Source organism: Cimex lectularius, unplaced genomic scaffold (assembly GCF_000648675.2).
Source record: "Cimex lectularius strain Harlan isolate CLEC.00 unplaced genomic scaffold, Clec_2.1 scaffold135, whole genome shotgun sequence".
Taxonomy (NCBI): domain Eukaryota; kingdom Metazoa; phylum Arthropoda; class Insecta; order Hemiptera; family Cimicidae; genus Cimex; species Cimex lectularius.
In genome coordinates, this window is record NW_019392793.1 from 282,471 (window position 1) to 298,813 (window position 16,343).

A 16,343-nucleotide genomic window follows, 5' to 3' on the forward strand; every position below is an offset into this window, starting at 1 on the left:
AGACTCTTATCCCTTGAAATACTTGTTATATCAGCGGAATAAAAGCGCTTATTTTAGGCAAAGATAAATATTACTTTACTAATAAATTTTCTTTATTTGATAAAAATTAAAACAACTTTTGACAGCTACATTTCTAATAGTCGTGCAAGCTTGGGTTCAGTCTTGCTTTGAACAGGCCCAGAGCTGATCGTCCATGTGGGATTGAACACCTGCCGGTATAGATCGCTTGCAACTGGTCAAAGAGTGTGGCTAAGCCGCCCTCGGCTAATGAATGCCAGCATACTCCCGTTTAGCGTTGTCGCTTGCGTGTTATCCATTGCAAATCATCATCTAACGCCATGCCATTGTACTCATACGGATAGTAGTAAGGGATGAGCTCAGAAAATGTGGGTCCCTTCGGTAAACTGGGGATTTTCGAAGCATCACCGGTGGTCTGGTTGTTTTATGGCATATCGTTTGAAAACTAAAACTCCAATTGAAGTATAAACCAAGTATATTAAGTAAAATGATTTACAATTCTTGTTTTAAGTGTGGCTGGCTGAGATGAAAAAGTAGTGTCATGACCGGGACTCGAACATTCGACCTTCGGTTCAATAAACCGCTGCTCTAACCACCTGAGCGATCGTGACTTCGATCATCTGGGACACCTTTAATTACTTTGTTGTTGTCTTTGTTAAAAAAGTACATATCGATTATTAAAGTTAAGTTATTTTGGAAAAGGACTAACATAACAATTTTTAAAATCGAATCGGGTTTTTTGGGATGTACGATTGCTGTAGGTTGTATACAATTGACTGGCACTATAAATATTTTTCCGTTTGTGGACTGCAGATAATTATTCTATACCAAAAGAGCGTAGAAGCTGCTTTTAGGTGTTTTCGTTCATAGAAGTAAAGTTTGAATGGATGGGAAATATATAACAAATGAGAAAAGTTATTTCGGGTCGTTCTTAACTTAGCTTGCTGGAATTTTCCAATCGTATAGAACCGCCGGAACAGTAAAATGACCTTTGGCTTGTTTCTTTGACGAAGGGGTTGTTTTGGACGAGAGCTGATAAGGGGTACAAGCCGTGGTACTGTCGTATTGCGAGGCCGTCCGCGGGTCCGGGAGGGGTTTCTACCCCCACCCGAGACCGGCCGCCTCTCCTGGTTCAGTCTCAACCCGTGGGCCGTGCTGAATGCTTCGTGCAGTAGATCTTCCTGCCGTGACCGAGTGCGTGTGTTTGTGATGTGAAGATAGTGAGAGTGCGACGATGGTAGTGCTGGAAAGCCCGCAGCCCGCTGTCAGCACGGGCGTAGGCCTTCTGGATCCTCCTAACAGCCCTACGATAGACAGTTCTAATAGTGCTATACCTGTTCTCACCCACACAAGGACTACTATGAAACTCCTCCCAAAGAGGTTTATCAACATCCACTCGTGGCTCAGCCCCATCTGCCCAAAACAACTCAAGGAAGCTATGGTACGGGATTTACCTTTTCAGTTTATAGTACTGCTTATTTCTAATCCCCTCATCAATCCTTCTCGTGTAATGACAACGATATAGCAATACGTCGGGAAGATTCTATAAAAAATCATCCAGTTAATTCAACTAAAAATGATAATATTATTTGTCTGTCTATTTTTGTCTTTTAAATTAATTCTCATTGTCTAGAATAGTGCTTTAACACCAGTAAAATAGAACTGCAGTTTGGTTATGCTGATGTTTTTCACGAAGGCTACAAAGATTAAAGTTTTTCATGACTGGATAGGACAGAAAATAAAAAAATAAGTGTATTTTTTCAGTTCAACCATTGAATGTTGGAACAGTATTTGTTTTCACAATTCAACGTATTCACAATTTTTATGGATGGTATAAAACGGTAACGTATAGGGCGAAACACGCCCCCAGGATGAATCTACTGTTACCTGTGGGTTTCGCTAAAGGTAAAAACATTCCCATCCACTTGATAATTGAAATGTGGAATTGATGGGAGGAGTAAAAACAGAGTGGTTGTTGCTTACAATTTGTAACCGACCTTCTCTATCAACTAACCCTTTAGGGCGTTTTTGAAATTTATCGAAACATCACCATTTCCTTTTTGTCGGGTATGAGAAAAAAACTGACACGAGACAACTTGAAGACGTGAACAATTACGTAGACTTCTAGTACCGAAATCCGTGTTGACTGTCAATAGTAAAATAACCTTATACAAGACTACTGCACCACGTTGGACACGTGTAGTAGAACTATGTGGTTCTGCTAACCCATCCAACATCCAGCGCATCCAATCCTTCCAAACAAAGTGCATCGACAAATCTTCAAAGCTCCTTATATGACCAACCGCACTATCCACAACAACCTCAAAATTCCTTTTGTCAACGAACTCATCCGATTCCGATACCAAAAGTTTCACACCACTGTCTTGATACATCGTAATACTACTGCCCTAGCACTCTGTACACATCTCATCTCGAGAACACGATATGTCGCCTTAATCGACCGTGGCCTCGAGCCCTCCTTGCCTCATTACCCTCACACTGAGTGTGCCAGCATTGGGTTCTCACTGCATGTGTACTCCGGGTGTAGGCAACGGCATAAGTGTGCTGTGGCCGTGTGACAAAACGTACTGTGATCACATTTGTAATATTGAAAAAATGTTTAACCACTAAACATAGTGGCTACAAATAATAAAAATTTAAAAAAAGTAGTTAGTAGTAACAGTATAGCAGTGTAGGTCTTTCCTCTAAAGGATAGAACTTCCGATCACTTTTTGATGTAATAAGTCATATTCTCCGTAATAATTACGTTTTAAATCTTAGCATGTTCCGTTTTCTAAATAGTGCAAGTTTATTTATGAATTTGATTTTCTCAGAAACAAAGTCTCTTTTGACGTGATTTGTTACGAAGAAATTAAATTTTTGTTTTGCTGCAGAAAGGAAAATATTGGATTGGCGTCAGTGGAAAATCTAATCGTAACCGGCTCTCTTTTCTTTCGTAATCGTCAAATTCTGAATTATTTGGCCGAATAGTTCAGAGAGACACGAAGCGAAATAGATCTGGCCGTCTATAAGATAAACTATCGGCCCGATCGTGTCTTGGCCGTGCCCCCCCCCCACATGAAAATCACCTCGGGGACGTCGTAAGTGTATTAACCTTCTACGAAAGAAAGGAAAAACCCCTGGGGAATTTTTGAACTCTTAAATCCGCAATTAGGACTCCCACACAAAGTGGGTAAAAGCACTAAGTAGAAGGTCCTCCGAGTAATTAACCCGTTCAAAGAGGAGACCGTAGGTTGAAACAGGACAGTTGTTCAATTTGTTTAAAAAACAACCGGGGAAAGACATATTTGAGAACTCCGCTAACGATGTTTAACATCAATTGCTCTCTCGTCTTTTTTGACGGGACACGGTGGTCGATCCTTCGAACGCGTGTTTTGATCATGTCCAGATATGGGAATTTAATCGAAAAACCTAAAACAATCTGCTCGTTGAATACGCCGTTCAGTGATATCTAGCCTTAATGAAAAAGCTAGCCATTAGGCGTAGTGCATAAACATATGAAAGTTCTGTGATTGTACAATGTTTTTGTCGTGCAATACGTTCAGTATAGTCATCTTTGCATAGTGAAGTTGGTTAATTTAATGTTTGTACGCTCTAGAACGCATTTATAAAAGTACAACTCTTCTCGTTTAAAGGATTGAGAAGGCAATCTGTTTTTAGCATTTCCAATTAACTATATAATATGAATTTTAAGCCTGTGTGCAAACTAAATTAAGATTTTGTCAACAAGAATGGTGTTAATTTGTTAAAATATAAAAGGTAAACATTGCCTCTAGTGATATTTGATAATTAGATAAATGAGCTTAGGGTTATCCACGGAAGATTTTTGTTTGGTGTTCAAAATTTGATGGAAAATATTAGCCAGACACGTCCAATTATTTTTTTAAATAATCCCTCAAAGATATTTTTAAGATTTACTTTGATACACTTTCCCAAAGATGCTTACCACGTACCTTAAGTAATAAAGTCTTTTAAAAGGGATATTTACAGTAGGCCACTTTTATTAACAAAAACTACACTGTTAACCTTTTCCCACGAAACGATAAAGTGCGTAAATTTAAAATAAAACACGTCCTGGCAAATTAGTCGAATTTGGTTCTAATTCACGATGATTCATGACCTCAACATTGCATTAATTACAAGCTCAGTGTTACCTTGGAAACGGACACCTCATGTTGACAATGACCTATAATGAAGATCTCTGAATTGAATTTGATTATTTGATTGCGAATCAGTCAAGATAATACGTTTATCCTGGCCGATACCGTATTGTTTTATGGACATTCCGGCATTTAAAAAAAATTCAGTTGTTCATATACCATGTATGTATATTTTATTTTAATTGGAATTGGCCGGTTTAGAGTCTCATTCGTCAATTCTCTCAATCGACAGCTGTTTACATTCAATGTACAAATAAAATGTCTTTGGATTGGCGTTTGTGTAACTTTTGGGCATTTTGCTGATGTAAGGCGACATACTTATTTCGTCGGTCAGTGCAAAATCAAATCTTTCCTATAATTTTATTCTTTGTTATAAACAATTTCTTGGCTCAGCAATCCTCTTTTTTATAAACAATTTCGTGTCTCAGCAATCCTCCTTCTTAAACAATTCTATTTGCTTTGTACTTTCATCATAACCATAAAGAACTCGGTGTACGGTCAACGGTTATATTTCAGACGTTTGCGACCATATGACTGTAATTATAATTTGGCCCCAATTAATCTTAGCTGTTAAAACCATTTTAATTATAAATTTAATTATATAAACTCCAAAAAAGATATAAACACGCTTAAGGGAAGGGTTTATGAGTTGTGTTCACATTTTCATTTGTTGAAATTTAACTCAAATTAAGCCAATCATTTTCGAAAAATGTTGAGTTCATGTTGTGGCAAAGATGAACCAAAATGATTTTTTTGGTATTTTTTCGGACGGCGGTGTTCTTTGTTCCAACGATTGCAATGATTGACACTCAGTTCAACACAAGTTTATTTATATAGATAAGCCTGCAGTAATTGACACCGTCCGTCAGCATTCCCACAGGCAGGGCTGTCGTGTCAGCAGACGAGTGGCCAGGTTGCAAATAAATGACTTACTCGGCGGATTAGTGGATTATTTTTGTCCTCGCAATGAGGTATTGCAAATGTGCAATAAAGGAGGAAAAAAATTGAATGGGAAAAAATTATAATTTGGAGGTCGATTTTAGATTTTACACCGGTTTAGTTTTGATTTGAATTTTAATTATTTCGAAAGACCGGATCTGTAACCGTCCCTCATCCCAAAAGCAATGATCCCAAGGGCTTATCTGCATGTTAATGACTTTTCGGTAGACTTTTGTTGTGGAGATCAACACGGCACTCCGCGGCTGAAATCCTTGAATCGAGACGGCCATTGTTTACACAAATGGTCGTATATTGAACCCGACCTAAAAAAAAGTTTCCTCCGTGAGACTTTTCAAATCAATTTATAAATTCTGTCGAGATTTACTTTTTGACCGGTAGTTACGACTTTATTTTCAAAAGGCCTTCTTGACAATTTTTTTTTTCCCCTTGCTAAGTTGGCTCATTAATTTTCTGCCCTTGAATCCGTTCACAGGCGTTGTTCGTATTTATCATATCAAGTCATTAACAAACAAAAAATTCTGTTTTAGCGTTATTCATTACATTGTACGTTGAGATTTAAACGGTTACCTTATTTAAACCGTTATCTATTAACTTTATGTTGGTTTTACTATTCCACTATGAAACAAGGCCTGTATATAATGTTCAAAAAGTCTTTTAACCTTGAAATTCCGTTCCTTGTAAACGATCCAGTTTGTTTATTACATTCAGCCCTGGCCATTCCGTATGCTAATGGATGATAAATATACGCTAATGTAGTCCTGACCCTATTATTTTGTAGTATAGCGTTTACGTTTCATCCCTAAGAAAAGGATTGATCTTTAATTTACAAGTTTCTTCCTTGGATTTTTTTTACTGACGAAAGCCTTTTTTTCATCACTAAATATTTGTATATTGCTTTTAGACCCGTTGACATTATCGGCTTGTATTAGCAGCACTTGAAGTTATATTTGCGAAGTGTTAGCCATTTAATAAAAATTGACTCTCCCTTTGTTTCTTTATGCGTTTTCATATTGCTGCTTTTGAAAAAAAACTTCTCGAGTTAATTGCGACATATCTAAATTGACTTGATTGCTATTAGCCTTGATAAAAGTTATAGAATTTGGAATTCGTGGCAGTAAAATGCATTCATGCCCATCATCACGGGATTTTTTTTTGTGTTAAATTCGATTGTACTGCTTTCGTCCGTTCATTTACCATATTTGGCCGCACGCGAAAAACTCATACCGGTGGTTGGCTTATGAAATTATCCTTTGAATGAGTACGTTAAGATTCTCGTGACGCTGTCAACCCGTGTCAGGCATGCGATTATCATTTACCAGACTTCAAGAACCGTGGCGTGTCTTCGTAAAGACAGCGAGGCGTGTATGGTACAAAAAAGAAAAATACAGTAGATAGGTGACATCCTTATAAAACCCTCGAGTGCCGTGCCTTGAACTTGGTAAAAAAACAAAAAACCCAGAGTTGTTTGTTTAAATTACCAGAAAATTTAATTCCTCTGAGGAGACATTTTTAGATAGGCAGAATTGGAACAGAGTGGACGTCTAGACGTAATCGTATCGTGAGTTTTCGCCTGTTTTTTCATTCCGATCGACAGAAATTGAGACTTTCGCATATGCTTGAAAACCCTCCTAATAATTAAAAGTTGAACTATTATTTTAAAAAATTACATGTATCATTTATTCTATTCTATACTTCCTGTAATTTTAAATTCAAAAGGTATTTGAAGCAAATGTCTAATCAGAAACACAGCTTTTTTCCAAATCGGCCAATAACCGGTCCAAACTATGTTCTTTTGACGCTGAAAGCAGTTTGCCTCCTACCTAACCGAATTAATTAAGCGTTGACCTAAATAAAAAATTGCTTAGACAATTAATCACCTTAGGTCATCATTTCACCCCTCCTCTCTATCTTCGGTTTAACAAAAAAAATTAAATTTACAGCTTCCTGAAAATTGTTATCTGAAAGCAAACAATTTGTAGCATATGAAAAAATGTAAAGTCCCGCCCGGGGGTGAGACGATTAAAATTATCGAGCTTACAAAGGAAATTTAATAATTTCTGCATGTAGGAATATATGCGTCAACCATAATGTTTTATGAAAACATTTACTGTACAGAGACCCATTGATAAATTTCTATTACTAATTTGTTTAATTATATATTTATACTTCTCGTGTAGAAATGTGTGGTGTTTAGTGACCGTTAGTTAATGATATTTGGAGATCGTGTGTTGCGGTCTCGTGTGGCGCAGGCATGTAGGATGTGAAAGAGACTCATTCAAAGTTGACTTTTGATTGAGTATAAAATTTCTAGCATTGTATAAATTAATCTTTTCACATCCTGCGTGTATTTGTATAATGTAAACAATGTTTATAAATCCCAGGCCCTGAAGATGATCTCAATAGAGATTGAAACGTGCCACGATAAAGAAAATGTTTTTGTATGACCTATATCACACCAGACCGCATCTCACTATCTCCAAATTATATATTTATTAATGCCCCCCGTACACGAACGGTTATTATAAACAAGATAGCGTGTCAAAGTTCTTTTAAAAAAACCACTTAATTATGTGGATTAATAGTTGGTAGGGAATAACGTAAAAATTAAACAAGAGAATATACTTTTCTGTTAAACTAAGTGAATTTTCCTCGGTTGATATAAATCATATATTTACTATCAGAAGTTTGTAGTGTCTAAAAATGGTACGGAACAGCAACACAGATACATTAAATAATTGAGAATAATTGAAACTTTATTCCAATTCTGTTAATGAACTATGAGAAGACAGACGTTCTTTCTTTCGTGGGCAGTTGAAGAATACGATTACTCAAACTTAATAACTTACGGAAAAAACTTACATGTCTTAACATAACTGGAACCTCGAGTTCATCTGTTGATCCGCTTCAGCTGTTAAAGGATTTAACTGTAATACTCATTGCGAGACGGTTAGACGTAATGCAAATGGATTATGTATTAGGTCTTTTTTCACAACAATTTTTCAAGCTATAAATTTGAAATATTGTTCGGCTAGATTTCAGCAGTGTGGTGTTCCGTGAGCAGATCCATTTCAACAATCAGATTGTGTTTAGGCGTGGCAGTTAAACAGCATTTGAAACTATTCCGACCAGTGTGAGTCATTGGGGACTTTGATAGCCTTTTAATACTATCGTGAACTTATGCAGAATGCAACGTCGTTGGTTTTTGTTTATCTGTTCCAACGGCTTTCACGGAGATGTTTATTTTCTTAAGGAATTTTTGAGGGCGAGGCAAGTTTTCTTATAAGCTTTTCTTTGTTTAGATTTTATTTAGAACCGTCAAGAAGTAAATTCTATTTCAAAGTGTAATGAGTGAGGGGTGAAAAATGATAATTGAAGTACATAAGGGCGGAGTTTTCGATAATCTATCACTCCTGTTGACTGTACAGTTGTATTCATTCGTGGCAACCGCTGCTTCGGAAATAGTTACCGTTAAAACCCCGCAGTCGGCAAGAAGCAAGTCGAATTGTGGGACGTCGAAACGTGCTGATAGGGTGGATCCGTTTCTTTTTAAGTCTCGTTATCATCAGTGATGCATCGTTCGAAGGAGGGCGGGTCTATTCTCAGAGGGGATGAAATTCCACCACTTCAGACATATGCGCCGCCGTGTTTCCCTGCTAAAACAAGCATTTATTTGATATTAGCTTGAGTGGAGATCGTGCCTTGGTTACGAAATACGGCAAAATGGGAAATTAGCCCGTTATAACGAGTCCCATAGGGTTCCTAAGGTAAAAGTAAATGAGGAAAACGTCTCGTTGGAATTAAAAAAATACAACAAAGGGCAAATTTTTTAATATAAGATTCAGAATTAATTAAAACAATTTTCCTGAAAACCGAGGCGTTGATAATCCTTTTGAAAAATCCTCACCTCGCTGAAAATTTAATTTATCAACTTGGCTCCTTTTGTGCATCCGTTTTACCCGACTACCTTTTTCGTCGGTGAAAATAAAATTAAATGGTCACAAATGTTGTAAAAAGGCTCAGAAGGAAGCCCGTATGCTTTGCGGCGCGGATTACATCTTTTCCAGCCTCCGAAGCATAAATCAGTTAATTACGTGCATCTCGATTAGCACAGCCTTGGCTAATATTGAACATACGAACCGCCGCCTCTAGCAAATCCCCTTAATACTCCCATAAAATATGGCCTGTTTTAACAGGGCAAATTGAAAACCGATTCTTTCCCCTTAATATATATTTATAATTGTATTGTTATAATAGAGTTTTCCCAAATTCGTTTCTTTATCTGAAGTGGTGAGCATTGGATTCTTTCTTGGTTGCAAACTTTGGTTGTTATATTAGCTTTTTTATTCGGTGGTCTGACTTCTGAAAGGTTTTTCCTTTTATTTCTAACAACGAAACTATTTAAAAAAGAACTTTGTATTAGTAAAGAGGAATGATTAGGGATGTTTTAAAGATTTCTTACTTTGCTCTGAGTTTTTTCAGTACCTGGTACGAACACCGTTCCTGGTGCTTTAATATTCATTAGTACGGAAGTTGATGTCTAGAAAAACCTTTCTGCGATGTATCGATTTTCGCCATAGAGCAAAGCCTTTTTACGCGTGGAGAAGAAGCTTCCTAGTTAATTGAGTTAATAGTGTCCCTCGGCAAGCAATTTGGGGCAAAGTTGTTCCAGTGTTTTTATTGGATTTTAAACGGGATTGTTACCATAGCGTTTTAGAGCAATTCTGTATAACGCAATAGGAGAGGACAATTTGCATTTTTAACCCTTTGACTTGCAATTGCTATCTAGAGGGATTATGCAGATACACGAGTTATGTTTATTTAAGAAGTAAAGATATGGCGCATTTTCGAGTTGGGGCGAGGAAATTGTAAACGGCAAATATCTACAGAATGCGGCTAATTTTCTCACGGTATCGTATCTGATGAACGGTCGGGTTGTTCGACGTCCGTGGGCGGCATATCGTTCTGGAATGCATTAACCTTTCCTACCTCGGGAATCATCACCATGACTCATTTGAAGGGCTCGAAGAAATCTTTTGTTGTTCACTCTCTCCTCCGCTGAAATTTTAACTGGAACGTCTGCTAAAATATGAAAGCTCCACTCAGCCCTCAAAATAGTCGTCGGGTTAACCGAGAACAATTTTGATAACCGCACATCATGACGCCCAGCCCGCTGCTTCCGACCTCTCCTCTTACCATGTATTAACAACACAATTTTACGGTTAAGATTGTACAAATAGTTAATGTTCAGCGTGTTCAAGAACACAATGTCCATTCATTTAGTGGTATTTATAAGATTTCTCCCATTCGAGAAGGCAAACAAAACCCTAGTCAAAGCGTAAACAAAAGGATTATAGAAATTTAAATTAATGTTAAAATTCGAAGGAGAACTTGTACATTAAAAACTCCTGTCTCTTTTTTTTCTCTTGTTTCCAATGCAACGATGCATAAATCGACCGGGCACTAGTTCCGTTCTGTTCATGCAAAGAAGGAAAAGTTCTTTAGCTGTCATGGGGGAGGTTTAAATAAACATGAATCAAGGACAACAAATAATTATATTTTAAAACCATTTGTACGTCGACTACTCTTTAGTGTTTAGAAATTAACCTTGAAATAAAATTAATCCGAATGAAATAAAGCAAATTGTTCATACTGCCGAGGCATTGGGTAACTAAGAAAGAGTGTTTCGCCGTGAGTGAAATTATAACTTCAGGGCGTTACGTTTGCACAAATTCTCCGTAATAATTGTCCAAATTTCGTTTATTTACACTAGGTTCTCGCCTTGAGTGTTAGTTTTTGTTTTCAGTTTCCTGTTACTTTTTATTACTAGAAGAGAGCCAGGATTGACATTGGGCTTCTACCTGCCACATTGTTTAAACCTGCCAAGTTAGAAATTCACCCGACTTATGCGAAAGTCCCCGACTCGGGACGTAATCTTCTCTCCGCAACAATCGACATAATTAGGCATAATCTAACAATCCATTTTCGTAATGCAAACATTACAATATTTGAACAATCGACGTTGGGATGTCGTTAATGGCTTGAAAACACCGAGAAGACTGGCGTCTAATCGACACGTCACTCCGGGCATGAGAGGCTTCAGCATGAAATAAAACGGCCAAGTCGAACGCACAAACATTAATTAATCGTGTTTGCCGAGTAAGGGTTGTAAAGTCAGGCGACACGACACGGGAAGAAAGTTAATACATATAACAAATTGTTGCACTTTCAAAGAAATAAACTCCAGATTTTTCCAAGTCGGGTAGGTTTAAATTTCAAAGTTAACTTTTTAACGCTGCAAGTTTCTCTCGGGAAGAAGCTCACAATTTATAAATATAGGAAAACTCCTTACTGTGTGATCCGAATGTTCTTTATTTCTAACAATTTCCCGTCTTTAGATAGCATTATAAAAAAGATGACAGACTAAGCATGTCGGAACAAATTGAAACGGAAACATTCGATAAAGGGTTCAACGATGGCTTCAAGACGTGTAAATGCTTGGAGTGGCTAAGCCAGGGACGGAATGGCGGCTTTTATGAAATTTTAAGCCGGGATTAACTTACAGATAAGCGTTTAAGGTTTATTTTCTTGAGCGAATTTTCCCAAAATATCCACTGTAGTGACCCGAAAAAACCCAACAAAAATCACAGCTGGTTATGTGTCTCCTATCCTTACTTGAATCGAATAGTTCACAAATTCGTTCCGGTTTTAAACTACCTTTCGTGTTACACGATTAACATTTCTCAATTAGGATTAACATATCTCTAATCTTTATTTACATAACTAGGTACTACCGTTTTATCTCGCAGTTAACACAACTTTAAACTTAATCATTAAATTTAATAAAACAAAAGTTATGTAAAATTTGACGTGCGTATTTTCACTCGAATATGTAACAATTGTTCTTTTTTAAACCAAATTTTTCAATTTTAATCGTATTAAATCCATTATATTTTGTGGTCCGATTGACCAAATAACATTTTCAATTAATTAACCTTTATGTAAGGCATTAGTTGAAATAAAAAAGTTACTGTCACGAGCGGGATTCGAACCACGACCTTCGGTTCAATACGCCGCTGCTCTAACCACTTGTCACGATAGCTCCAGTGGTTTGAGCAGCGGCGTCTGGGTTCGAATCCCGCTCGTGACACCTACTTCTTCACTTCAGCCAATACCTTACAGAAAGATTATTTAATGTTATTATTTTGCTATGGACTAGGGTTTAAAATGTTCACTTTTTGCTGGGCAATAAATGCAAAATTGATTGTCTCTGGTCTTACCATATTTTAATGTTTAGATCTATTTCAAACTAGTAGTTTTGACGTAGTTAGTAAGAACCTCCAGTTTTTACCGCTTTCGCGTATTAATGAAACAAATATTAAGAATGTTACTTGTGCTGGAACCTTGATCGGTTCACGCGACTCCTCCCTTCTTGACAAAGCTAAGCCGTAGACATCGAAATCCCATTGTGCCTGCCTACGGATTAATTACAGTCCGTTGTGTCGACTGGAAACCGGATACAGGCCGGGAGTGGAACGATAATAACCGTGACTCGGTGGATCAATATATATAGAAGTTGGTTTATTTTTGAACCGTATGAACCTTAAAAATCGCATCGCAGGTGGTCGAAAGCGGAAAGTTCTACAGGGAAACCGCCAACTCGATAAATTATGAAGTTTTTTTGCCGATTTGTTGAAAACAAGTTTATTAACAGGAGAAAATCGACTATTCAGTATCTACATGTTCATTTATCTCATTAATGCTAGTTGGAATGGTTATAAAAACAAACCATGTGGTTGGAAGAATGGAAGACTGTTGGGAGAATTCATTTTTCAAGATCCGAATAACTCAGTTTTGTAGGCAGTCCTCGGTGTGAGATGTTGGAGGAATTATTGGATTCCAAGCTAAGCAGCGCGGATTCTCTCGAAAATATGGTTTTCCGAGTAAAAACAAACGAAGAGGGCGGAAAATTTTTTATCTCCTCGTCCTCCTGATAAAGCGATAAGAACGGAAGCGGTGTATTGTATTTTTTTTTCTCTCTCTGCCTCCTACTCATTTCCTGGAGAACCATTTGACCTTTCGGCCGTCCCGGTCCGTCTGCTCTCGCCTGTTGTCGTCGAGTCGTCGGGCAAGTGAAACGACAAAAAAGAAAGAGGTGGAGCGAGAAGGGATCAAAATCATAAGCATACCAGTCCAGTGAATCTCGTTAATCTGTTCTGGTTGTTTTATTCTTAACAAAACTAACGATAATACTCATTTCGCTCTGCATTTTTAAAAATAATTTTGGTTTGTTTCTCTTTAGATATAGTAGTTATTTTTAAAATAAATAATTGTGTAGATTTTTTTAAATATATGTTTTTACAAAGGGGTTGGGGGTTGATGCAGAAAAGACAGTTCTTTCCTTGATTACCTTGAAAAGTGTGCTAGTCCTTCTAAAACTGAGTACTTTCCTTGGTGCCGCTTCGTGGATTTCTTTTGTTACGAGAAATGTCCTACTGAACCGGCTATAACGTAAACAGGCTCACACTTACATTAAAAAAGGATATGTATGTCGAAGTCGATGTTTCCCTGGGCATTGGTCGGTACAGAGGACTATAATCTTGCCTGCTGAATGAGAGAGGTCTTCCTTCGCCTTCCGTTTTGAGAGATTTATTTATCTCTTAGCTTCCCTTATACCAGTAGTGTTTGAGTTTTTCTTTCTCAAACCATTGGCCCAGTTTCAACTTAAACGCAGAGCTACTTGTTGAGTTGTGGTTTTGGTCCCGTTGGTGTGGATAGTAAGCAGAATATATACGTTGATAATGATAGTTTGGTCCGGTAATAGTGAAATTTTTCACTGGTGCCAGTGGCTGGTGTACATTGGTGATTACACTGACTGCATCATAACTTCCTTAAAAGTTATATTTGATCGTTATTTTTGTCTCGATTCTATCAAGTCCAGGTCTATTGCACTGTTTATATTAATAGGTTTGGCCTTTACCTTTGGTGACTAATTGTGTTACATATGTATTGACATTAAAAAAAAAAAAAAAATGGTAAAAAAACTTCTGAACATGAAATTGTTAAAATTATATACTTATCAAGTTTCCATAGAATTTTGTTTATTTTAATTTAGTGAAGGTGACTGGTTATAAATCCTATACAAATAAAATAAGAGTACAAATTTTGTAATGAGTTCGGGGCAGTGTATTAATTTTTAGTCACTAGCTATTAAATTTGCTGTACTCATAAGACCAAAACACCCGTGCCGTGCTTCATTTCGGGTATAAATAAAGGTTGCATTTTATTTTTGGCCGATTGCATTTTGGGACCGCTCTCTAATTGGTCAATGTCGCAAGCACCGGGTGACTCAAAAAGTGGCTAGGTGTATTTTTTATTTATAGGTTGTTTTATGTGTGTTAATCCGGTAACGGTTTTCCTACAAATCCACTGGGCACGGTAGGAAAAGTTGCAGCCCGATGTTACGACGCGTCTTTTGTGCCCTCTTTCCATTCAGGACGAACTTTCAAAGCGGTCGGTGTCCCCTTCATTTACAGCACTCCCTCGACAATAAATACTAGATAAAGGGGCGGTCATAATAGTCCGCTTTATGTGGAATTTCTCGTTAAAATTTATGAAAACTGACGTAACCATGAGGGATTCAGCTCCGGACCTAAAACCGGCGTTCATATTCCACGGTCAATCAATTCCCCAAATTCTGTGGATGTTCTTGGGGAAATTCTTGGCAATAACCTTTATTTTTAAATGTAGAACAAATAAATTTATAAGTTTATAAACATGCATGAATTAAAACCGTCTGCCGGAAATATCTACAAATTGACATAATTAAGTTTTTCACAAACTATTTCAAATTTCTTTGAAGACCGCCTTAGACCCAACATTGCCAAACACTGTAAGTCTCTTTTCTGTTTTTATGTTGCAATATTGGAATACAGACTTGCTCTTCTCTTCAGGGAAAATCGTTGGCGATGATAGCGTGCGCGGGAGAAATGCAACGGGAGAAACCATTGTCTGAAGGTGAAACTCTTCTTCAACAGGCATCTCGTGATGATTAGTTTCGAGCTAGTTGAGAAACGGATACGTCGTTCATTCCGCCGGGTTTTGTACATCTCTGGGAGACACGTAACGCTAAATATCCCCGGCCGGGGCTGGAATTGTCCTTTATTAATTATTCACCCCAAAGATCCGTCGACATTCTACTGGCAAACGTCCTCGCACTTAGGCCACTACGTGATAACCTTCAGCTCTTCAGAGCTATCGATTTCGCGTTACTCTACCCTCGTTAACGTTTGGCTCAATTTCACGGAAACTTCCCTTTGCTCCCTTGGAAGAAACACAGACAAAAAACGTTTTATTAAATAACTGATTTGGCTATCACTTCATCTGTTTGATCGGCATTTTTTCAGCCTGTCCTCGCTGATTATCGCATGAGATTCTGAACTTGATATTTATCAAAACAGCTTCTTGTCATAATTTGCCCCGGCCAAAAACGATAACAAATCCATGGAGTTTTGCGTCAAAAACGAGGGGGGAAATAAAAAGAAATGTATATATTGTTCTTTTCTTCGATCTTTAATAACAAATATTTGGATTGGAGATGGAATTCGCCTCTTCACAGTGTATGAAATTGTTCAGTGGGGTGTTTTCTGCCAGGAACCGTTGTAAGCACAAGGGAAAAGAAATGTTTTCGGAGGCTGTTATTAAAATCGTATAGGTCCCACGTGGATGGTATCGGTTGGGAACTGTGTCAACCTTGGACTCTCCAAGCCCCAGCGGTCACATATTGACTCGCTCGAAAGACAATAGATAATCGAAAAGTCATGTTAAAAAGGTCGAAAACAAACATCCTTTACAACGTAAAAGCCAGGAGAAAAAATCGTTTTCAATCCACATTGTTTAAACCTCATTTCAATTTCTAATTACAAAATTATGACAAAGCATTGGCAAGTTTTTCACTGATTTTTTATTCCAAAAAAAGTATCTTAATCGATATTTTTTAACGTTCAACGTAACAATTAACTAACTAGGTCGGGTAACTTTTGTATTATTCAACGTCTGGGAATATAAACTTAAAGAAAAAAAATGCTATTCTTGAGATAGTTTATTAAAACGGAAATTCATTGAAAAGCTTGCCATTGATTTAGCTGCTGTTGTTCTTCTATGTCTTTCATAACTGACGCTGTCACC

General features: G+C 37.4%; 2 protein-coding genes across 16 annotated transcripts in view; both read left to right on the forward strand.

Annotated features, from left to right (window-relative positions):
- The window catches only part of LOC106663606 (pumilio homolog 2), a 342,434-nt gene that overhangs the window by 184,677 nt on the left and 141,414 nt on the right, over positions 1-16,343 (forward strand). The gene's annotated exons all lie outside the window — the stretch shown is intronic.
- Positions 646-16,343, forward strand: part of LOC112127267 — a 58,837-nt gene continuing 43,139 nt past the window's right edge. The window contains exon 1 of the mRNA XM_024227916.1: positions 646-1,459. Within this exon, the coding sequence (XP_024083684.1) occupies positions 1,253-1,459 (207 nt within the window). The 5' untranslated portion in view covers positions 646-1,252. The remainder of the gene's footprint in view (positions 1,460-16,343) is intronic.